At 37.4% G+C, this 15,657-nt stretch overlaps 1 protein-coding gene across 1 annotated transcript in view; it reads right to left on the reverse strand.

Moving 5' to 3' along the window:
* The window catches only part of LOC131079299 (protein RETICULATA-RELATED 5, chloroplastic), a 146,089-nt gene that overhangs the window by 45,117 nt on the left and 85,315 nt on the right, over positions 1–15,657 (reverse strand). The window contains exons 5-7 of the mRNA XM_058017207.2: positions 12,824–12,931; positions 11,869–12,417; positions 11,495–11,611 (exon numbers count right to left, since the gene is read on the reverse strand). Coding sequence (XP_057873190.2) covers positions 11,495–11,611; positions 11,869–12,417; positions 12,824–12,931 — 774 coding nt within the window. The remainder of the gene's footprint in view (positions 1–11,494; positions 11,612–11,868; positions 12,418–12,823; positions 12,932–15,657) is intronic.

A 15,657-nucleotide genomic window follows, 5' to 3' on the forward strand; every position in this document is an offset into this window, starting at 1 on the left:
GTCCTAATCGGACACAACTTGTAGTTGCCTTACATGTAATTACAGAAGTACAAGTAATGTGTAACTTGCATTTTACATAAATTACTTTTACATGCATCTTGTCAAAACAAAATTACAACTAAGAAATTACAAAAAGAGAGAAGATTCAACTAAGTGCTGAAAAACACTTAAGTTGAACTTTGTGAAGACACGAATCCTTGAAATTTCCGGATGCTTGCTTGTAGTTCCTCGGGATTCGGTTCATGGGTGTTCTTAGCAACAACCATAGTCTTCACAATAGTGTCGTGACAGTGGAGGAGCGCGGAATTGTCTTTATCCAGGATGGACTGGATCTCATGCAAAAAGGCTTGGTGTTTCATCAATGCTTGAATTGAAACTGCCGAGAATTGTTCACGCCTCCATTCACCATGAATCCTCATCTGTAAATCCGCAAGAACCTCTTCTTCTGGAATCAGCTCTCCATCCTGACTTACTATATTGCAAGAGGCCCTTTCACAATGTGAGACAATACCTTGATAAACTTCATCCAGGAATCTCCTTGCATCACTGATCTCTTCGATGAGGGATTTAAGAACAAGAGTCTTGTTTTCCATGAGTTCTTCAAATTCCAAGTACATGACCCTGGAAGAGATGATGGCGTGATCCTGCAAGATATTGAGCTGTTGTTGGGGCATGGTACGCCAGATTGCCAGACTTTTCTCAACACTTTCCAGATTCTTTTTGAAAGTGTTAGAAGTCTGATCCAATTTCTCCTCAATGGTTTCCAGCTTAGACATTATTTGAAAAATGTCTTTTATCACTTGCACACATTGATCATGAAGCTGATCAACCCAGGAATCCAGTGCTTGTACTTTCTGAGCAGCCCTTTCCACTCCACGAATCGATTCTTGGGAACTAGAAGAACCTATGGAGTTACTCCCTTCAACAACAGGTTTTGTGATTTTATGAATGGCTGCCATGAGCTGTCGGTTTTCTTCTTCTAGCTTGTTTTTCTTTGCAAGAAGATCGTCACACCTTTGCACTAGTGAAGCAACAGAAAACTGAGCATCATGTTTAATGACCTCATGTGTTTGCTTGCCCAATTCTACCCTTGTAACCTTATAATCAGCAGCTGACATTTCATCAAGTGGTTTATCTGCAATAGGTTCCACAATTTCAGCTACTTTCATCTTGTTGCTATCAACAGTTACCCTAGAAATAGTCTTCGCCTTCTTAGCAACTTTGGATCTGGACTGTTTGAGTTGCTGGTAGTCAAAGGCATCAGGTGAGATCTCTTGCTTCTTTCTTTTCGGGGTGAAAGAACTAAGCCATGGAGGCAAAGTCATCAACTCACTTCCTGTAGCAGCTGTAGGCAAAGGAGAAGCAGTTTCTGTTTGAATTACCGTGGTCACCCTGGGAGGAATATCTGTTTGAATAGCGACCACGGTTTGCTCAGTTACCAATGGACATGAAGATTGCCTCATGAATTCTTCAAAACCAGAAGTGGAAGTATCAATTTCTGATAACTGAATGCAAGTGGGAATATCTTCAGGAACTTTCAACACACTTTCTCGTTGTTGATCAGGAGAAGGCTCGTATGCTGAAATGGGAACTGCATTCTGAGGAGACTCATCAATGAGCAAATCAAGAGGAGAAAGAGGCGTCTCAATGGAAACTGGAGGTATGACCTCATGAGGCGTGTCTGAAACTGGAGACTTAGGCGCATCATCAGATTGCTACCCCTCTTCTGGATTATCCAGATCGATCACCTGAACATGGAACCGTGATTTCTCCTTCCCACGAGTAGTTGTCTCCTCAGGAGGAAGCACTACTGCACGACTAACTCGTAACTTGATCCTTGTGCCTGAAGATGAAGCACCCTCCTTATTATCAATCTGAATCTCAGACTTCCGTCCAAGAGGCCCTGTAGAATCATCTTCTTTACCAACCTTGATTTTGATAAGTCTAATAGCATTACTTTTCAGCCATGCGTTAGTGTTGGCCAAGATAGGCTGAAATCTGTCAAGAATGGAGACGCACTCCTTGTGTGACCATTGGATCAAAGGAAGTGGAGCTTCCTCAACCCTTCGTGAAGTGTATTCAGGATCAAGTATATGTCCGTCATCGATCATCCCTTGTGGGATATCTGCCAAGTTCAAGTCAACAATTTGCTCAACAGTGAGCCTGCAGTAATCCATCTTCAGAACTTCGGCTTCTGTGCAGAGATCTGCCCAGATGTCTTCAATGCGATGAACATGTACAAAGGATTTCTTGATCTTTTCCTTCATACCTCTATAATCAAAATCAGCTCTAGGTTTGAACGTCTTAAGCTTGATTTCCTGCAATTCAACCTCCATGGCCTTAGCCTTCACAGATGTGACAAGGGAGTATCGACCAATTTTCAATGGATTTGTGCTGGAGATCCCCATTCCAACCTTGTGTCTAGCAGACTGAAGAGTGTGAACGGCCATAATCTGTCTTCCCAACTCCATAAGAATTATCTTATCGGTTGGGTATCTTGGAAGCATGTATGGCTGTCCATCATAGCACCCAATCCTCATGTAGGTGAAGGTGGGAAATTGCAGGAATAAACACCCATACTCAGACACCTTGACCCATGCCTCATCTGATACTCTTTTATTTCTGAGATCCATGTCAAACTGACACATGAAATATCCAAAGAATGCATCTTGGACTCTTCTGAAATGCAATCTGCTAGGTTTCAAAGGCAACTGGTTATAATATTCCCAAACTGGTATAAGCGAGCGATCACCCTTGGTAGAAAGACCTGGAAAGTGTCTAAGTGATGCTGCTAAATATACCAAATAAGAATTCATGAAGAAGGTCATAGTGGTAGGAACCGCTGCAAGTTGTTCGCACAAAGCATCGCTGATGATTTCACCCCATGAAATGTGATGCGACTGCCGTATGAACATGATGAATTGATACATCCATGGCTCAAAGACATTGGAGTGCTCAAGGCCCAACATTCTGCTGAGAAGAGTGATGGTGTCTCCTATCTCCCACTTGAAATCACAACGATACATCTTTGCCCATCTTGAGAAGGAAGGACGTGGCTCTTGAATCCACCTATTGATGTGGCGCTTGCAATCTTTTTCTCTTTTCACATAATACTCTGCTGCACTTTCTTTGGTGATTTCCATATAAACAGGTGCAGGAGGTATTTTGAAGACCTTCTCGATTGTATCCACATCAAGACGAATTATGGCTTCACCATCATCATTTTTTATGACTCTTGACTCTTTGTCAAAATGATGGGCGCATGCGAGAACAAACTCAGGTTCTAGGGCAGCCACTGGGAAAGAAGATGCATGATGGATATGGCTGTCCAACAGCCGCTGCAAGTTGTTATCCTGTGGATCTTCTACCCTGTGAATGAATTCTGCCATATCAACGTGCCCTATTTCTGTGTCCCTGATGCGATCCAATGGAGAAGATACCTGGGAAGGTGTAACCTCATTCTGGTATTTGTCATATTTGTATTTCATTTTCTTTGGAGTTGGCGATGCCGGCAAATCTGACATTGATTGTGAACCTGGAATGCTGTGATGAAGACTTAAAAGAGTTAAGGCCACATCATAATCAGCTGCAAATATCATTCTTTCTTTTTCAAATGGGTAAAACTTTGATCTCTGAATTTCACGGTTTTGTGAGAGGAAGAGGGAAGATATGTAGAAATGGGAAAATCTTGACTTTGACCAATTTCGGATCTTGGGAGAATTTTCGCAAGTATACAAGTTGGAAAGTACATACATGCAATCGGGGTTTTAAAACCCGAATACAAGTACACTTGTAAATTCGAAAATGGAGAAATGGATGAAAAATGGGATTTTGACTTGCGGGAAATGATGGAAATGGAAAGTACGGATATGGGGAACGTGAATGGATAGAAACGGGAATATCCGGGATAGTCATTTTCATGAAAATGGGAAGATCTTTTCAACATGTAATCCGGTTTTCAAAACCCGAATTTGCAAGAGAGGGGTATTTCACACTTTTCAAGCTTGGAATTTTAACCAAAAATGATTAAATTCCTTAACCGTAGGGGAAAAACAAGAATTTCCAGCGAACTTGTAATCGAGATTAAAAATCCCGAATACAAGCTAAGATGGAATTTTGAGAAGAATAATGCAATTTAACAATTGCATTTCAAAGGGAAGATTTCTTTCACGAAAACCAATCTTTAGGGGAAGAACATCACATGCCAAAAAAAAATGCAACAAATAACGAAAAAAGAAGAAAACAAGAAAATAATAAAAAGAAGAGAAGAAAGGAAGAACATACCTTTATTAGAAATGCAAAATGCTTCTCCAACAATGCAATACTTCTTGAGATGAAGAAGCAAAACCGGACTATCAAACCCTTAACACGTTTTTTGTAAAAATGCCCCAAATATGGCAGCAATCTTAAACTTGGAGGAGCAAAATGCCAATGGAAGTGTGCATTTCAAGTTTATTGGAGCAAAACGCCTAAGGTATTTGTTGGAGCAATGACGCCAAAGGTATTTGTTGGAGGCAATGACGCCAAAGGTTAAAAACGCAGCCAAAGGAAATCACGTTTTTGCAAAAAACGTGGTATTCAATGCACATTCAATGGATCATTAAATGTCTTGAAACCTATCCCATACTCCACGCCTAGGTGAGAGAGGGCAAAACGCCTTAGGAGATTGCAAGTTGTTAAAGATTTAACCCCTCAAAACATGGCATTAAAGAAGAGCGTGGTTGCTGATTTAGGGTAAAAACCAGCAAATGTATCCTCCAAATGGCGTGAGAGATGTCCAACAATGCATGAAGATAGGATGCAAACCAAAACGCCTCCTTCCTCCAACAATTTCTCCACAAAATTCGCCTTGAAATGGTCAAAAATCGTTTTTCCCTTGCATTTCGGGTTTTTGGGAACAAAAGACAAGTTCGATTTGTTCAAAATGAAGCAAATCGGGTTTTAGATAGAAAACAACAAGTTCGATTTTCACTTTTCCCTCTTTCATGCCAAAATCGGGTTTTAAAAGACAAATGACAAGTTTAATTTTTCACTTTTTCACTCATCAAGCCAAAATCGGGTTTTAAAAGACAAACTGCAAGTTTAAAAATACTTGTAAGGGGGAAATGAAATCCCTACAACAAGTAAAAAACACTTGCACATATGTAATGGGGATTTAAAATCCCTATTACATGCGAAAACCATTAAAGTAGGGGTTTTTTGAACAAACTGCAAGTTTACTTGCAGTTGAGCCAAAAAACCCCTATTTTAACTAAAAATGACCAAAAAAAACAATAAAGAGATAAAAACATTAAAGGGGAAACTTAAAATAAATTACAAGTGACATTTTTAAAATAAAAATGCACATGTAATCGATCAAAAATTCCCCTACAAAGACCACAACAATGAATATCATTAAAACTTGCAGTTTGAAGAAAATTCTCCACCTGCAGTCTAGGTTTTAAAACCCGAAATTGAAGGAAAGGCATAGCAAACGAACCCAGAATTGGACGAAATTCGAAACGTAGTTCGAGAATGGACTGAGGATTAAGCCAGTCCAAGGATTAGTCAAAATTCTGCCTCGGGAAGCGTGCCATAGAGTAAAAATTTTCATTTTTTCACAAAAATTTCACCGTAGTGGACCTTCATTTTTGGAAACAAAAATGAGGACAACATATCCCTAAGAGTGCAAGGTAAAATGAAGTTCCAAAGAGAAAAATTCACTTGGAGGTCGAATTTTCTCAAGTTAAAAATCAACTTAGAGGTTGAAAATCCACTTGGAGGTAAAATGAAATTCCAAAGAAGAAAATCCACTTAGGGGTTGAATTTCCCAAGTGAAGAAGTAATTGAGGCCAAGTGGAAAAATTCCCTTGAAGGTCGAATTTCCAAAGAAGAAAATCCACTTAGGGGTCGAATTTCCCAAGTAAAGAAGTAATTGAGGCTAAGTGGAAAAATTCACTTGAAGGTTGAATTTCCAAAGAAGAAAATCCACTTAGGGGTCCAACCAAGTGAAGAAGTAATAGAAATGAAGTAAGAAAACATCACTTGAAGGTCAAATTTCCAAAGAATAAAATCCACCTAGGGGTTGAATTTCCCAAGTGAAATGGTAAGTGGAATAAGATTATTTCCCTAATGAAGTCAAATTTCCCATGTGGAAAAAAGATTGTAAAGGTAAAATGAATTTCATAAGGACAAATCACACCCTTTGAGCTTTTTTGCAAATCAATTATCAAAAAAAAAACAAATCTAAACCTTTAAAACAAGCTTTATTGCAAGTCGACTATCAGAAGGAAACCACAAGCTTTTTTCTTACAAATCACCTATGAGAAGGGAGGAATAGAAAGTTCTATTGTTTGCTTTTTTTAAAAAGGAAAAATCATATAAGCCGACCTCCTTGAGAGAAGACTTGCAAGCTTATAAAGAGGCTTAAGGAGAGCGATTCAACCATTCAAACTCCAAGATCAATTGTCTCTAAGGCAGAAAGAAGATCACAACCATCAGGCTTGCGATTTTCAAAGGGAATTGCACAAGTTCAATTCACATCAAAGGAACAATTTCAGATTTGCAAGGAGGATAATCAAGCCAAAATTGTGGGAAAGAAGAGGTAGGTTGCAAGAGCTGAAGGCAGAAATAAATTCGCAGTCAAGTTCCAAGCTTCTAAATTAAAAATCCAATAAAAACTTGTCAGCATTGAAAGACAAAATTCAGAAGCAATTATCAAGTTAAAGAAGGGGCTGATCGAAGATCACAGCCCATATCATTTTAAGACCTCTCAACTTTGAAGTAAGTTACAGGTTTGGTAGATTACCACTTCTAGATTTGAGGTCATAATCAGACCTTGTCAAGAGCTGAAAATCAGGTTTTTAGGCCACATTTATGAAATTTCATGTTTAAATCATGTATTTCATGGTTTCATTTCCAAATTAAGCAATGAAAGTGTTGAATTCTGATTTTAGAAATTTATTTGAAATTCATAAGTGAAAATCAGAACTTAAAACAATTTTAGAATTGATAATTGATTCACCACTCTTTGCAGTACAAATTATTATTCAAAGTTATTAATTTCAAGCTTCATTAAGGTAACATGTCTGCACCAAAGAATATTGAAGGAGGAATTAGGAAGACTCGTGTCAAGGAAGTCCTTAAGGGATTTTATCCTAAATCCCAAGTGTCATCCAAATGGAAGAAGGTTGGAGACACCAACCTTGAACAATTCAACATGGCTCAATACAAGAGAAGACTGTTTGGCACACATAATGAAATACCTTCATCCATAGCAACCAACATGATCAAGCGTGGACTTCATCAAGCAGCTAGTTTCCCACCAGCAGTTCAGTGTAGTGAATTGATGGTCGAATGTGCCAAGAGGTATGATCCACAAACAAGATCCATCAAAGCACCCAATAAAGCAATCTTGGCCTATCTCACCGAGGACTCGGTTAGGGAGGTGTTTGGTATTCCTCACCACCAAAAGATGTTGGGTAGAATTCACAAAGAATCACAAGCAATGTTTGATCAAGCACAAGAAGCTTGCATGGGTATAATCAACACTAATTGTGTGAAGGAATAGAAGAAGCATCATTCCAACTTACCCAAGAGACTTATCTACACCAATTTTAAAGAGAATACAGTGATATGAATTCACATGCTGAACAGAGTCATGGGTACCTCCCAAGGTGCATTCTTCGAAAAGTGGATGTTCTCATACGTAGAAGAGATTGTTTTGGGACTGGAAATGATAAATTGAGCTAAGTTGATAAGTGATAACATTGATATCCAGTTAAGAAACTTAGAAACAATAAAGGCCTTCTACATGAGATCCTATGTGGTGTATATCCTAGCCCGGTATACAAAATACAGAGGGCTGATATGTAAAGGAGAAGTGGGACCTAGGAGTAAAAAATTCGAAGTGTATGATTGCTATCCTCAGCTGTAGTTGCATTATAAGGATAACTACAAGATAACTAATGATGCCTTTCTCATGTGCACCACCCGATTGCTTCAAGGAGAAATTCATAAGAGGTTATCCAAAGAGGCCATGGCATTAATAGAGAAGTATGGATTGTGGTTCATACAATTTCCAACCTTCACCTACATAAGGATCCAAGGGTTTTTGGAGACTCCATACAAACTTCCAAGGCACCCGACAAACAAGGTAGTCATGCTCGAAGTAACAAGACAGTTGGTTCACTTAGACTCTGTTCAAAAGAATGAACACAAGCTAGGGGTGCATTTTCCTATTGTGATAGGTAAGATGTTAGAGGCATGTTCACTCCAAGCAGCCAAGACAGCTAATTCAGAATTGCAGTTTTACAAGCTTGGCTGGTACAAAGCAAGATCAAATTTTGGTCTGCATCCAAGAGTTCATGGAAAGAAGAAAGAACATGTAGTAGAATTGGAGGACTATTGGTCCAAATTGATAGAAAAATTTGGGGTAAGAAAGAAGATGTGGTCCAGAATTCCAATGGATTTTATAAAGAAATGTGACTTGTTTCCTATTCCTAATCAAGTAAAAGATAATGGAGACTATGTGCATCCTCAATATGAACAAGAGAAAAGTAAACCCATCTTATGACCAAGTTGAATACAACCCGAGTTTACAGAATTGAATACATTGATGAAAGAGATCATAGCTAGCTCCAGGGAGTGGGTAGATCGCCAAATCAGCAGGTTGAGGAAAGAAGGTACCTCTCTTACCTACACCAAGTAAGACAATGTTGCGGTTCTCTCTAGACAAAATGAAGAAGTTGAAAACAGTGAAGGACGGGATATTCAAAGCGAAGTTCCAAATTCAAGAGGAAAGAGATGGTTGAAAGCTCTCAAACAAAAGGAAAAGAAGTTGCAAGTGAAGAGTTCGGGCCTAGGAAGCAAAAGGCTAGTGTTACTCAATCAGCTACGAATACGTCATCCACCAAGAGTGGAGGAAACATCTATTGCAAAGAATGGATCATACCATGAACAAGAAATTGAACTTCAAAATGAGGAACAACTAGAGTCTTTTCAAGAGCAAGCTTATCCAGTCACAGGTTACGTGCAAGGAGGTGATGCACTCGTGTTTGAAGATGCAGAAGATACTGAAATCTTAGACACCAATGATCAAATAGATAAGGAGATAATTCTGACTTAAGGAGAATAAGTGATAACATTCAATTAGAGGATGGAATGGAGCTATCTATTGTGCCAAATTGGTTGGCAAAGAGTTTGATGAAAAAGCCCAAGCCAGTAGATGAGGTCCAACCAATCAAGAATATGCATGACTTCTTAGAAAGGATTGGTAAAGCTAAAAGACCAAAGAAACCAAAGAAGTATTCTCAAATCACCAGGGATGATATAGGATCCAGGGTCTTGCAAGTGGCATTTCCAAAGATTGATAAGCTTAGAGATGAAGTTAGCCCTATGGATTATGAGTTCACAACACTTGACATTGGACCAACCACAAAGGATCAAGACTTCCAAGAGTTAGATGTTACAACAAGAGCTATCAAAGGAAAGTTTGATAAAACAAAAGAGAAGAAGGATAGATTAGAGGTGGAGAATATGAGGCTTGTAGAGTTCATTCAATGGATGGCAGCTCCAATAAGACAAGAGAATGAGACATTCATTCCACCACCTTCTCTTCCTCGAGAATCAGTTGACAGCCTTGACGCAATGAGAATTACAAGTCAAGCAACAAGGAGATGGGTTGGAAATACCTCAAAACAAGTGCAGCAATTCTTAGAAAGTGTGTTCAAATCTATGATAGAATAATCATGTTCATAAATGAAATTCATCAAGTAGAAGAGAATTGGGAAGATTTCCAAGATGTAGAAGACAAGATAATACCTCGTCTCAGGGTGTTGAAAGAGATGTCTATGCAAGTATTGGTTCAAGAGGGTGTTACTAATGATAGGGCTTCATATGATTTCAATAGATGGAACTATTCCTTAATAGTAAAAAAAAGGCATTTGATAAGATGAAGGAAGAGTGCATGGATATGAAAAACTTACTTGAAAGGATACAGCTCGGGATCCTCAGATCACTTGAGAAATTATCTAGACAGGAGGTCAATAATGCAAATGGTTTAAGTTCGGAGGAATCGAGGGAGAATGCGAAAAATGTGTATCTCAAAGGAATGGAGGCTATCAAGGAAAATGAGCCAGATGACATATTTTCCCTTATGGTTTACATAAATGGTTTTCAAAGGCAAGAAGACAAGTGGGAGGATACTTTTGGCCAATACATTGAAGCCTTGGACGTGATAGGAGTGCAATTGGATGCCTTGCCAAGCGTAGCAATGGAGGAACTCAATTCGCTCATGGCTAGGTTCATTGCATTCACAGATAGAGAACGAGCCAAGGGGAATCACATTTTGGAATCTAGTTCTATAGATTAGTTTGCAGGTGTCAGTGTCATCTATGTTCCAAATGGCCCTTCCTCCTTGCACAATGTGTCAAAGTTAAATTACCAATCAGGTGAAAGTTAGTTGGGCATTTGCAATAAACCCTAATTAGGGTTTTGTTTGTTAATCTTTGTCGTTGATCATAGATCAATCTAGACCACTGCTTTGTTTTGGGGGGCCTATATAAACCCTCCTCTTTTCATTTGTTAGGGAGAATTCAGGAGAAATTGTTGCAAAGATACTGCCTAAGTAATAAACAAAGTGCATTGAAGTTTGGTGAATACTTGTTTGCTTTTGCAAGTTTGCCTGGTTTCTTGTTTCTCACTAGAATAGATTTATTTTGCAAGTTGTCAGTAAATGAATGAAGGATTGATAGTATTGCTTATGATGAAATTGTTAAGTTCATTCCTTGTATGATTGGATGATTTTCAATTGTAGTGTAAGGCTAGCCTGAACTCTTGATTGATAAACTTAACTTCTATTACTTTGTTCAAAAAGTTGGTGAACCTAATCAATGTGAAAATTTATTAGGTACCTTAAAAGATTGCACCGTCTTTGTAAAATTGTTGAAATTGGCAAAGCAAAGATAGGTTTGATTTCACCTTTGCAATATTGGTCTCTTGAATTATAGGATTAATCTAGGGTTAGAATTATCTTCCCAAAACCCTCCTCTTTTGCATTTTATTTTCAAAAGCTTTCATAGAAATAAGTCCAAAGAACACAAAGCAATATCGTTCGAATTCAAATTGTTGAAAGGAGTTGGCCTAACTAGGAATTGAGCAAGAATCCTAGAACAATTATGTAAGTCCCCTTTGGGTTACCAGCATACATCAAACCAATTGAGTCTATCCCGAATAGAAAAATTGCCCATTTTGGAACCTTGGAGTCTACTTTGTGATCACTTAGTTTAGCACATTATAGATTTTGTTCAATAGAGGATAGAGTACCTTTGATATTTTATTCTGTGTTGACAGTCATAAAACAGCCACCAACAAGTATAGTATTGAATAGACAAACTTTTAGGAACTTAGCTTAATAATAAAAGATAATACAGCTGTATGATAAAAATATTGTAACAACTTTAACATGTCTATAATCAAAAACATATTATCACTAGAGTTTGAAAAGCATACATACCCGAGTTCCAAAATATGAGTTGATTACACGAGCCAGAAAAGATACTACGTTTCCAAGAAATGGTTGGGAAGCAAGTACATAATCTGCACCCCAATGCTCTACTATTCCAGCAACAAACTGCATTGAGATAATTTTGTTATATTGTTCATTAGCATAAGTTAGTATCCTTACCAAGCAATCCCCAAGAAATATGCTTTAAATCAAACAACTATAACTTTTACTAGTACTTGAAGCCTTTATTTTCCTGCATCTCCAATAAAGTTAAGTTATTCTATGTTGGCTATACATATATATCTATGAGATGATATTCAGACTTTTTGCTTTCTAAAGGTTTGTGAAAGTAATAGATTCTCTTTATCTTCCAATACTTATACCTGATATCGCAAATTTGCAGATGTTCCAAGGAAGGACCCATAAACAAGGGCTGTCTTCAACACAGGAGATTTTGTTTTCACATCATTTCTTGCAACACCTGTCCTCCATTGTTGTCTGATGGTGAAGAGTGTATTTGTTACACTCACTGTAGCAATACTAGAAACAAAACCCACACAAAAGAGTTTCATCCCTCCCATTACCACAGCGGTCATTCTTGCTCTTAAATCCCAGCTTTTTCCTAGACCGTTTCTCTGGAAAGCATTATCTGGGAGTGACCCTAGTAGCCCTTTCAAGCCATCCATTATTCCAGATGTACCTATCTTTTCTTCGTATGAAATAAATGATAAAGTCGGAGCAGGAAGCCAAACAGCAAAGAAAGAAACAACAGCTGATCGCAAAGAATCACTTATCACATAGTCAAGCTCTTCAATAAAACGCTCTTTACGCTTTTCATATTGAGCTATTAATGTTGCTGTGATACATATAGTCTCCTCTAAAGCTAGCCTTTGCAAGAACCTGGGATCTGCTAACCATCTCTCCCTAAATCCCTGCATTCAGAAAATATTAGTACCTGTGAACGGACATAATACTACATATTGGAACAGATGCATTGTAGATTCTGATGAAATTTTGTATAAAGCACTACCAAGTAATTCATATTACTCTTTTACACCAATATAGTGTTTAAACAAATTTCCTTAAAGTTTTAAACAGATAATAAATTCTGTAAGTTGTCACATGCATATGAAAAGCATTAGCATTTTATCTGAATTGAAGCCTTTACATGTTTGATTCCATCCACTAATCTTTAGGAACATTTACATAATAGATTGTTAGTTGAGCCTGAAGACAACCAAGATAAAGCCCTAGATAGATACGCAGTGAATGGTATTATAAACATTAAAAAAAAATAGCTGTTTTCAGGAGCATTTTGGTGAGGGTACCTGAATATACCTGAAAATGATGTATCAATTCAGCAATAAAAGGCTGCTTATCCAGATCCAAAAATTTCTGCAATACCTCTGGAGATACCAATCCAAGGTCAAGCCCCTTCTGAAGATCCTGAATTTAGAGAATTATATTATTATAACAAATATCATATCTACTGCCACTTGTTTCTCAAACTAAATTATTTTTTATGCAATTTTAAATAAGACTATGATGAGATGGACGTTAATCATGAATGAACCTCCAAACAATGGGTACGGATGAACTGCACACATTCATGGATGTCTGTATATACAGTTAGTTTTAAAAAACAACAGTAGTAAATATGCAAAATTGGCATACATATATACATCTGTATGAAATTATATGTATGTGTGTAATTTTAGGATATACAGATACACACACGGTTCTTAGTTGAGGAACACCAGAAGCAATGATATTTTGACTCTATTTTTTTGACGATAACAGTTATATTGAGTATCATATTGCTATGGTTTCTTTTATGTAGAATAACAACAATAACCTGGTTTTTTTGTCATACAGTATATACACAAGTGCATGACAATCTAGATTTTAATGTACCATCCTCTCAATGAATTTACATTAGATAGACATTATAAGAAAATTGATCCTTCCTATTTTCAGTCGCTTAACATGGAATAACAAACTTACTGATCAGTGAAATATTTGTCAGAGACGGGAGACATAAACAAAGCCAGAAACTGGAAATCCCAGCAGTGATAAACCAGCTATAGTATAAAATAGGAAATCCCAGAAAAAATATATAACATAACCAAATCAAATGGAAAGAAACAGTTTTAAACCTATAGTATAAGATCTACCATGGTACAAGCTATAACCAATAGCATTGATCTTTTGCTTGCGGATTTGAACCTCTGTAAATGGCACAAGTACATCTTCACATAAGAAAAAAGGTAGTCAAAGTCCTATTTAATTTATTCGGTTGAAAGCTCATGAATCTCAACCATGATTCTAATTACTATTTTAGTCAGACCTCTGTGATCAGGATCAATAACTGCCATAATCGTATTCGTAAGTAGACACAGTAGATAGTGTTAATTTGTAGCAGTCCCAACACTAATCTGTAGTTCCCTCAAATTACTTGTAGAAATCAGAAAATCATAATTAAAATACCATTCATTTTGAATTTATCAAATGACAATTCAAAAGGTGTTTATGTAATGTCCTTTCCTAGGTTTAACCCAAACTAAATGAATTTTATATTAGTTATTTTATGTTTTTCTCAATCTATATAATTTTCTATGGGGTATTTCTGACTATGACAATAACTAAAAATGTTGATTTGATACTGTAATGTTGTGAAGATTAGGAATTAGGGTTTCACCAAGTAAATCCACTAAATAACCTAATAATCACAACTTACATTGAAAGAGGGTTGAACCCAATAAATCTAGCCTCAATCCAAATAAGGAAAGGGCTGAAATTCTGATTGGATTCATTGGTTGGAATTGGTTATCCTCTTTCTTAATTGAATTTGGAGTGTAATTATGAGATTAGGGTAAAACTATGAATAAATGAAGTCAATTGTCGAAAACAAACTGCTACAGAGCCACAAACTGAGATCTAGGCAAAGGAAGATGTTTAGCAGCTGTTCAAAGAAGTTCAGCCTAATTTTCCAAGACCAAGTAGCACAGATCCACCCTAGTCCTCCAAATTTTCTGCCATCGAAAGCTAAACCTGTTCATCACTGTCGACTCTGCCGAAAATCTTGAGTACAACTCCTACACCTGTTCCTTGCACACACAGAGATAGGAAATAGGTTGGGAATAGGGGTTTGCCTTAGGTCAAACCTCGATTTTGGAATTGACCATGAAATTGAATTGATAAATGTAATGAAAGACTATAATAATATACTTTCCTTTTGAGGGAAAGGATGAAGTGTTTGAAACAATAGTGTATACCTTGATGAAGTTTTGTTTGACCTGCACACAAAGGTTTTAGGATTTCATGTAGGATGTCTTCACAAAACATTGATCATGGATGCCACCTTCAATACTTGAACTTGACTTCACTTCTACTCCAATTGCTTGCTCACTTGAATTGAATTTCGCCAAAGTGTGATTGAAATCATAGAAGTTGTTAGGTTTCAAATGAGAGGGGTAGACCTCCTTTTATAATTGATTTCCCGAAAACAAATTGAATTTCCGGAGTAGGCCGACATGTGATCAGATTTCCCGCTCAAATGAAATGACCATTGTAGGGCCCAAAAATGGAATCTGATTAGGAGGACCAAGGCATTGGGCACCCTAGTCCTAATTAGGACCAAGGCATTGGGTGCCCTGGTCCTAAAAAATCAGGACTTAGCATGAGGGGGAAGAAGAGGGAGTGATAAAAATGCAAGATTGATAGGTGTGAACAGAATCAGCACAGTAATTAAGCATCGGAAGCCAAAACGCCAAAATGCTGGTAATCAAGCATCGGAAGCCAAAATGCTAGTAATCAAGCATCAGAAGCAAGTTGTTATTATGACTGGTTTTTATTCAAAAATGCTGGCGATTTGAGAATTGTGATTGATGACCAGTTCTCAATTTGAAAATAGCACTTTACTACTGCTGAAAAGTGTCAAAACCCTACAAAAGTAAATAAATTTACAGCTGTATTTTGGGATTCTGCTGTTTATGTCTATACTGCTACATGCTGTAGAAGACGGTGAAGGGATGAGATTGATTTAAGCTGAGGTTTTCTTCAAAAATAGCACCCAAGTTTTCCAGAAATACTTTGCTCAGCCTTTCTAAAGAAAAGCAATTCTTTTGTTAGAAGATAATATTATTAAAGGTCATACCCTTATAACATTAATA

This window comes from Cryptomeria japonica, chromosome 7 (genome assembly GCF_030272615.1).
Source record: "Cryptomeria japonica chromosome 7, Sugi_1.0, whole genome shotgun sequence".
In the NCBI taxonomy this organism is placed as follows: Eukaryota; Viridiplantae; Streptophyta; class Pinopsida; order Cupressales; family Cupressaceae; genus Cryptomeria; species Cryptomeria japonica.